Source organism: Podarcis bocagei, assembly GCF_964188305.1.
Source record: "Podarcis bocagei genome assembly, chromosome: 2".
Classification (NCBI taxonomy): domain Eukaryota; kingdom Metazoa; phylum Chordata; class Lepidosauria; order Squamata; family Lacertidae; genus Podarcis; species Podarcis bocagei.
The window spans coordinates 2,481,269-2,489,646 of NC_138126.1; the positions used below are offsets into that span (position 1 = coordinate 2,481,269).

The 8,378-nt window shown below is 49.3% G+C and overlaps 1 protein-coding gene across 1 annotated transcript in view; it reads left to right on the plus strand.

Annotated features, from left to right (window-relative positions):
- COL11A2 (collagen type XI alpha 2 chain) overlaps nucleotides 1–7,906 on the plus strand; it is a 102,485-nt gene extending 94,579 nt beyond the window's left edge. The window contains exons 63-67 of the mRNA XM_081181713.1: nucleotides 746–1,013; nucleotides 1,838–1,950; nucleotides 2,209–2,277; nucleotides 3,766–4,008; nucleotides 5,265–7,906. Coding sequence (XP_081037839.1) covers nucleotides 746–1,013; nucleotides 1,838–1,950; nucleotides 2,209–2,277; nucleotides 3,766–4,008; nucleotides 5,265–5,411 — 840 coding nt within the window. The 3' untranslated portion in view covers nucleotides 5,412–7,906. The remainder of the gene's footprint in view (nucleotides 1–745; nucleotides 1,014–1,837; nucleotides 1,951–2,208; nucleotides 2,278–3,765; nucleotides 4,009–5,264) is intronic.
- Nucleotides 7,907–8,378: the final 472 nt, after the last annotated feature.

An 8,378-nucleotide genomic window follows, 5' to 3' on the forward strand; every position in this document is an offset into this window, starting at 1 on the left:
TATTATTATTATTATTACTACTACTACTACTACTACTACTGAGTGTGGGAATGTTCAGAGATGCAGGAGAGGACATATTGTTTGATTATAGCCTTTCCAACTTGTGTTGGAATTTTAGCAGAGTAACATTCCCCTTTTTTAAACTCGCAGCAGATGCGTTTGCTCAGGCTCGCTAAGCCTCTAACTCTTCTGGTATTTCCCCCTTATTCCCTCATAAAAGAGAAGGCACGACACAGTCTTCTATAAAAGTATAAAAAGGTTTACTCACACATCATTCTGTTCACAATCGGATCCCAGAAGGCAGACTTAGCTTAGAAAAGTAACATACACCTAGAAACTATTCCATAAGAAGACAGTCATTTTGCCCTCTCTTGGCTGGAGGCCAAGAGAGCATCTTTGACTAAGCAGACGTTGCTTCTTTGATGCATGTAGTCAAAAAGAGAGAGATGGTTTTGTGCTTTTGTCGTTTACCTGCACAGGTGAGGCCACGCCCACCTCTAGTCACATGCAGAGGAAGTCTGTCCCAGCCCAGAAGGAAACAGGAAGTTGACCTGCTGGCTGGACAAACATCCCTCCCCATGTGTAAACATGTTCACTCTAGGAATGTTGTACTTGACTGCTCTCGTGTTTCACATCCCACACTGAGAGGATTGGGCAAGTTCACAGCCATGGTCCAACCGCAGGAGGGGAGAGAGGGCTCTTGAGTTCGAATTCTGACGGGTGGTTCTCACGTTCTCCTGGCCAGGGACCCCCCGGAGAGGTGATCCAGCCGCTGCCCATCCAGAGGCCCAAGAAGAACAAGCGTTCGGTGGACGGCAGCCAGCTGGTGGCCGAGGAGCAGCCGCCGTCGGACGGGGCAGGCCAGGCACCCTCAGAGGGCATGGAGGAGATCTACGGTTCCCTCAACTCCCTGCGGCAGGAGATTGAGCAGATGAGGAAGCCCCTGGGCACCCAGGAAAGCCCCGGGCGAACCTGCCAGGACCTGCTGCTCTGCCACCCGGACCTTCCTGATGGTGGGTGGGGGGCTCAGGGTCCCCTGGAAGACAGGAGTAGTAATAGTAATTTTATTCTTTACACTCCGCCCATCTGGCTGGGTCAGGGTGGTGGTCGTCCAGCCGCACTTGAGTTGTTCTGCAACTTCCATGAGCCCCCAGCAAGCGCAAGGGATGATGGGAGTTGTAGTCCGATGTCTGCAGGTGGGCAAGGCCATTGCAAGGAGTCACAGAAGCCGCTGGGTGAGGCTTCCTGCCCGAGCCACCAAAGCGGCAGGTGGGAGGTGCGATTCCTGCCTCGCAAGGAGGCAGGACAAAGAGCCTTGGGTAACTCGCATAAGTGAGCCCAGCTGCGTCCTTTGGGATGAAGGCAGCCCAGGATTCCTAGCCTTGTTGATGCAAGGTGGGCGGCAAAGATAGAAAAGGGGAATTCCTGGAGGCAAAGATGATGAGAAAAGCCCAGCAGGGATTTAAAATCTCAAAACGTGCAGCGGTTCAGTGAGGAAATACAGACCATTACAGCCCTTCCAAGTCCCTTTCAAAGTTCCCCTCTTCCCTAATCATAGAGAGAGACCATAAATTGGGTAACCTAAAAATTGGTTTACTTACAAACTCTCCAAAGGTCAGGTCCATGTGCTTTTCCGTGCAGCATTCAGAAAAAGTTGCGCAGCTGTGAGGAATCCTTTGCTTTAAGGGAACCTCCAGACCCAGAGTTCTTGTTCTTTGGCTACTGTCAGAATTAGATGGGGGGCCCCTATGGCCTCACCCAACTGCTGCTGCTGCTGCAAGGCTTTTCTGATGTTCCTTTCTCCTTTTCTTCCCACCCCCAAAATAATAATATCCAGGCGAATACTGGATTGACCCCAACCAGGGCTGCTCACGAGATTCCTTCAAGGTCTACTGTAATTTCACAGCCGGCGGAGAGACCTGCGTCTTCCCCAGCCAGGAGATTCGAGAGGTAAGAGAAATGGGATTAGATCTGTCGGGGGGGGGGGCGGATGGACTTGATGACCTCTGGGGGTCCCTTCCCATTCTGCGATTCTTTGAATCTCTGCCCTCCAGAGGTTGATTTGATTGATGCTCAACTGGACCGACTGCGATGTTCACGTGACGGGAAGCCTATTCCGAAATGATGGCTGCTGCTGTTCTTATTCTTATTCACAAATGAAGGTTGCATTCCGGTATATTTCCCTCTCTCTCTCTCTCCTTTTCCCAGGTGAAAATGTCGACGTGGGAGAAAGAGAAACCTCAAACCTGGTTCAGCCAATTCCAGAAAGGCAGGAAGGTGAGGGAATTGGGATCCAGGCAGTGGCGTAGCGTGGGGGGGTGCAGGGGGGGCCGGCCGCACCGGGCGCAACATCTGGGGGTTAGGGTTAGGGGGCGCAAATCCACGGGTTAGGGGGCGCAAATCCACGGGTTAGGGGGCGCAAATACACAGGTTAGGGGGCGCAAATTACTTGCCTTGCCCCGGGTGCTGACAACCCATGCTACGCCACTGGATCCAGGGGGTTATTTACATGCTGTATAGTGACCCCAACAGTGTCTCTGGGGCTCTGTAGACCGAAAGGAGGAGGAGGAGGAGGAGGAGGAGGAGGAGGAGGAGGAGGAGGAAGAAGAAGAAGAAGAAGAAGAAGAAGAAGAAGAAGAAGAAGAAGAAGAAGAAAAGAAGAAGAAGAAGAAGAAGAAGAAGAAGAAGAAGAAGAAGAAGAAGAAGAAGAAGAAAGGATTTACCGTATTTTTTGCTCTATGAGACTCACTTTTCCCCTCCTAAAAAGTAAGGGGAAATGTGTGTGCGTCATATGGAGCGAATGCAGGCTGCGCGGCTGTCCCAGAAGCCAGAACGGCAAGAGGGATTGCTGCTTTCACTGCGCAGCGATCCCTCTTGCTGTTCTGGCTTCTGAGATTCAGAATATTTTTTTTCTTCTTTTCCTCCTCCAAAAACTAGGTGTGTCTTATGGTCTGGTGCGTCTTATAGAGCAGAAAATACGGTAGTTGCGCTACTTCTAGATTTCAAAAGGAAGTCATAGAAGGAAGTCATGATAAAACGGTTACAAGATATAGGTCATATTATTTGAAGACCATATGTGGTGGGAATGTAAAGAAATTAAAACATTTTGGGAAATGATATATAATGAGTTGAAGAAAATGTTTAAACTAACATTTGTAAAAAACAACAACCCAGAAGCATTCTTGTCAGGGGTTGTAGGAAAAGACCTGCCAAGGAAATTAAAGAACATATTTATGTCTGCGACAACGGCGGCCACAGTCTTAATAGCACAAGGATGGAAGAACGAGGAAATTAATGGACTATGTGGAACTGGCGGAACTGACATACAAACTGTGAGACAAGGAGAACTGTGGCTTTAAAGAAGAATGGGAACTTTTTGCAAATTACTTAAAAAAACAACAAAATGAATTGGAGTCCTTGACAGGTTTTGAATAAATATACACAAATTAATAATAATAATAATAATAATAATAATAATAATAATAATAATAATAATAATAATAAATACCCTGTCGATCTGATTGGGCTGCCCCAGCCGCTCTGGGCAGCTTCCAGCATAGTATAAAAACACAACTATGCATTCTTCACAGAATGCACAATTCACCTGTGGAACTCCCCGCCACAGGAGACAGGGATGCTTTGAAGGAGACAAATGCAGGGAAGAGACGGCTGCCTGTGGCCCCTGGTCGCAATGGCTCTGCTCTTCCTCCACAGCGGAGTGTGTTGCAGCAGTCCAGCCCTGACTCCTTTTCTCCCCCTCGCCAGTTCTCCTACTCGGACGCCGACGGCAACCCCCTGGGCATCGTACAGCTCACCTTCCTGCGCCTTCTGAGCGCCTCGGCCCGGCAGAACTTCACCTACCACTGCCAGCGTTCAGCCGCCTGGCACAGTCGTGGGGAGCCGGCCCCCGGGGGCTACCAGCGCGCCCTCCGCTTCCAGGGCGCCAACGAGGACGACCTGAGCTACGACAGCAGCCCCTACGTCAAGGCCCTGCGGGACGGCTGCGCGGTGAGTTCTCCCAGCAGGGGTGGCATCGGGCGGGAGCCGGGTTCCCTGGGCACCCGGGGGCCACGCTGTGAGGACAGGAGGCAGGGTCAGACGGGCCCCTTTGGGCAGCTGATCTGGGAGGGCCCTTTGTGCGCCCCGATGGAGCCTCCAGGGACGGAGGCAGACTATTCAGATTCCTTGTGGGCATTTGACCACCGTTAGAAGGGGATGGTGGTCTAGGTTGGCCATTGGCCTGATCCAGTAGTCCTTATGACAGAGTGGGCTGGTGGGAGGTCACTTTACGGGAATTTGAGGGGAATTTGAAGCTTTTGCAGAGCTGAATCGATGCCCAGCCTTTACTGAGCAGTCTTGCAGGGAGGCTATCCGACAGCAGGGATCTCCAAACCACAAAAAGTCCAGCATCTTTTTTTAAAAAAAAATAGTCATTTGTCATGGATGCTGTAGTAGAAATTCCGGTCATGGCACGGGGTTGGGCTGGATGACCCCCGGGTCCCATCCAAATCTGTGATTCTAAAGCAAAGTTTTTGGGTTGTTGTTTTTTTAAAAAGAAATATTTCTATGCCGCTTTTTATTCAAACAAATCCCTAAGTGTCTTACAAGCAAAAGATAAAAATGGCATAATGGAACATCACGGATACAGCATAAATTGTATAGAATACTTAACAAATCATCAGTAAAGCAACCACAAACGAAACAATGACTGTTCTGCTAGATCAGCAGTTCCCCAACTTTTCTGGGGGGGGGGGAGGGCCTGCCCCCCTGGTTCAATGAACTTACACTCCACCCAAAACAACATAATTCAGAAAAGCAGTTTGCATGAACCTCTACGATAATAATGCAACAAAATTCAAAGCAGTAGCAATAAATTGTACATTTGTTCAAAACTCAATTAAAACTATTTAGTTTAACTATGTAAAGAAAATGGATGGATTTGACCTTGTCAAAGACTTTGCCATTAGAAAAAGGAGGGTTCCCCGCCCCCCTTTCAAATATAAATGAAGTGGAAGTAGGTTGTGTTTCGTTCCCCGAAATATAATTTTATGTTACGGTTTACCATTGTTTATATTTTGAACTGGATATATACGGGGCACCAAAACCTTTTAGGCGCGTAGGACCTCTAAAGGTCTTTGTCTCGCAGCAGTGTTTCTGAACGCCAGAGGAAAAGTTTTTCTCGCACTCGGATCCCGCTTGCGGGTTTCCCACCACGCTGGCCAGGTTTGCCCTCACGTTCTCACGCCGTCTCCTCTCCCTCGCAGACACGGAAAGGATCGGACAAGACCGTCCTGGAGGTCCACACCCCCCAGGTGGAGCAGCTGCCTTTGACGGACGTTCGCGTGGCGGACTTTGGGGAGCCCGGCCAGAGGTTCGGGTTTGAGGTGGGGCCGGTCTGCTTCCGAGGCTAAGGCGGCGGGAACCCCCTGCGCACTTCACTGAGCCCACCCCCCGACCCCGTTTGCCCTTGGTCTCCAGAGGAACCCCCCATCCCACAAGCAGTGACGGAACAGGATCCGGCCTCTCTCCATGCCCCCCCCCTCAAGACACAGCGGATCCACCGCCAACCAATGGGAGACCGAGGAGCATCAGGGGTCCGGGGCACCAATGCAGACCAAAGAGAAGTGGACCGTTTGGGACAAGCCAGATGATATTTTATCGCCATTCCTCCTCCCCACCTCTCCTCCACGAGTAGCGGGTTACAAAGCGAAGCCCCCTCCCCAAACACACAGGGATCCCTCCCCACTGTAGCTCTTTTCCCGCTGAACCCACTACTCTAACCCCACCCCATGCCTGATCTCACGGCTGTCTGTCTCCCTCCCCCCAAAAAAAGCACTAAGCATCCCTTTCCCTATTCCTTCAGGGGTCCTTGGGGAGGAAGCGATTGGGGTGGGGGGTATATTCAACAATAATCTGCAGAATTTTCCAGTTGTAACTCCCCAGTCCCAAATCCAGTTGTTGCATTTCCCCTGTGACCCTTGCCCACCCCAGAATTGGGTGCCCCCTTTGGCTCTCTGTGGAGGCAAGAATGGGACCCTTTGCCCCCACCCCTAATGGCCACTCCCACCCCCTGCTGGCCCTTGCACCCGTTTTAAGACCTCACCCGCCACCCCGTCCCAGCTCCCCAACAGGTGAGTGTTTTTTGCAAAAGGGAAGCCACAAGCCTTTTCCTGGCTCTCTAGGGCAATCCCCTCACCCCCTAACAGACAGCACCAATTAAGCCCCACATTTACAGGAGGAAATGGGGGGGCAGATACTACAGGAACCAGCTTGTGGGCTGGAAAGAGGCAGCTGGAGTGAACAACTTTGCTTGTCTCTATCCTAATGCACAGAGCATGGGAACCAAGCAAGATGAACTCAAGCTCCCATTACAAGGTGGCAAATGCGATTGAATAGGCACTGCTGAAATCAGAAGGGCTAAACGACACTGGGTGGGGGCAAACTTGGTACAAAAGCCCCCCACCCAGTTCAGAGACCAAGAGCAGAGAGGGGTCCTTTGGCTTCCCAATGGCCGCCTCTCCCCCAAACTCTGATCATCTCCACCCTAGCCACCATTGCCCCAAACATATCTTAACTTTCTTTTTTAATGATTCTAAAACTAGACACTGCCCCGGGAGACGGTTCCCCCCTTTTGCACAAATTAAGTGTCCCGCCAGGAATTCAGCCCCCCTCCCCTCCGCTAAACTTTCAAGCCCCTCCCCCATGTTCTGTGTGCTTCTAAGAAGCGTCTTCTGCCTCCCCAACTTCCCTTTGCCCCCAGAGCAGCTCCAAAGACCAGAAAGGAAAACTGTGTGTTTTGTTTTTTGTTTTTTTTATAAAGAGAAAAATAAATAAATAAATTAATTATATTATTTAAAGGAGTGGATATAAGAAAAAGAGACTATTTTCATCTCCTGCTGCCTTTTTATTTTTACGGAAGATGGAAAAAGGCGAGTTTCACACCCAGTTTTTGGTGCTCGGGAAGTTTAAAAAAATAAATTTATTTTCTCTCGGCCGCCTGCAAAGTTCTTTCCCCCCACCCCTTCTCTCTTGAAAGGGGGTTCCCCCCCCCTACACAAAAGCTCCTCCTTGGCTTTTTTGTTTTCTTAAAAAGCAAGCGAGGGGCCGCCCCCTGGTGCTGGAAGCAGGCGACCCAACCGTGTAATGTTTTGTAATTAATTGTGGAAATTGTATGGTGCCTAATAGATCATCTATAATTTTGCTGCTTTCTTTGCCTCCGTTATTATTTCCTCGCCTTTGCCCGTCCGTTGGAGTTTCGCTTTCGTACGCCCCAATGTGCAAATAATGCAGCCTCCCGGTTGAGGGTCAACTAAAGTCTTCTGCAGGGGGTTCGAGGGAGGCGACCCCCCCCAGGGGTCTCTGTGGGGCAGGGGGGGGCTTGATTCCTAACGCTCCACAACAACCAGCCTCTGGATCCAGCGAACCGGTGGGCAAGCAAGGAAGATGAAGGCTGGGAGATTCGGGACAGATAAAAAGGACTTAGGCACTGTTAACCTGCGGAACCTCTTGCCACAAGGGAAAGTGACCAACTTGGATGGCGAAGAGTCCCAGCAGAGGCAGCAAATGCTTCCGAATATCGGTTGCTGGAAACCACAGCAGAGGGAGAGGGGTCTTGTTTTCGAATCCTGCTCGCTGGCTTCCCATGATAGGAATTTATTTTATCACACGATCTCAGGGCAGATTGCAGGGGTCAGGTTGGCCACTGTGAGAGCAGGAGCGGCACAAAACAAACACCGTGAAAATCCCTGAAACGAGAAGTAATCGACCAGAAACATTATTTCTTGTGGAAATAAACTAAATAATACAAATCAGAAAGATCAGTCTTTAACATCAGCAGTAACATCAAGACCATGGGAGCCTTTCAGCCCTGCTCTTGCATTTGTTTAAAATCTAAAACAGCTCCTCATGTATTCCTTTCTTTGACTTTGTGCTATTAGGTTTTTAAACCTTTTTGTAAAAGCAGCACTAGAATTTTCACACTCAACCCTTTATTACTGTGCTTTGCTTTCTTAAAGTTGGGCTTTGCCTAAAACTTGCCATTTAGGTGTTCAAACCCCTTTTTTGTAAATTCAGTATTAGAAACTGTACTTTTCAGTCCTTAATCCCTTTATTACTGCATTTTGCTTTACTTCGGTCGAGCCAGGATTATAACACTTCAGAATTGCGGGGGTTTCTACCCCTCTTTTTGAATTTTGGTCATTTAAAGTTTGTGATGTTTCTATTTCCTTCTGAGGAAACCGAATAGTTCAGTGAAACGAGGTTTGCAGCCGGCATCCCATTAAGGCTTTGTTCAATTCTTAGGTTTTTTCCCCTTAATCTTTTTGATTTTTATTACTTAGTTTATTTCCACAAGATAATATTTCTAGTCGACTACTTCT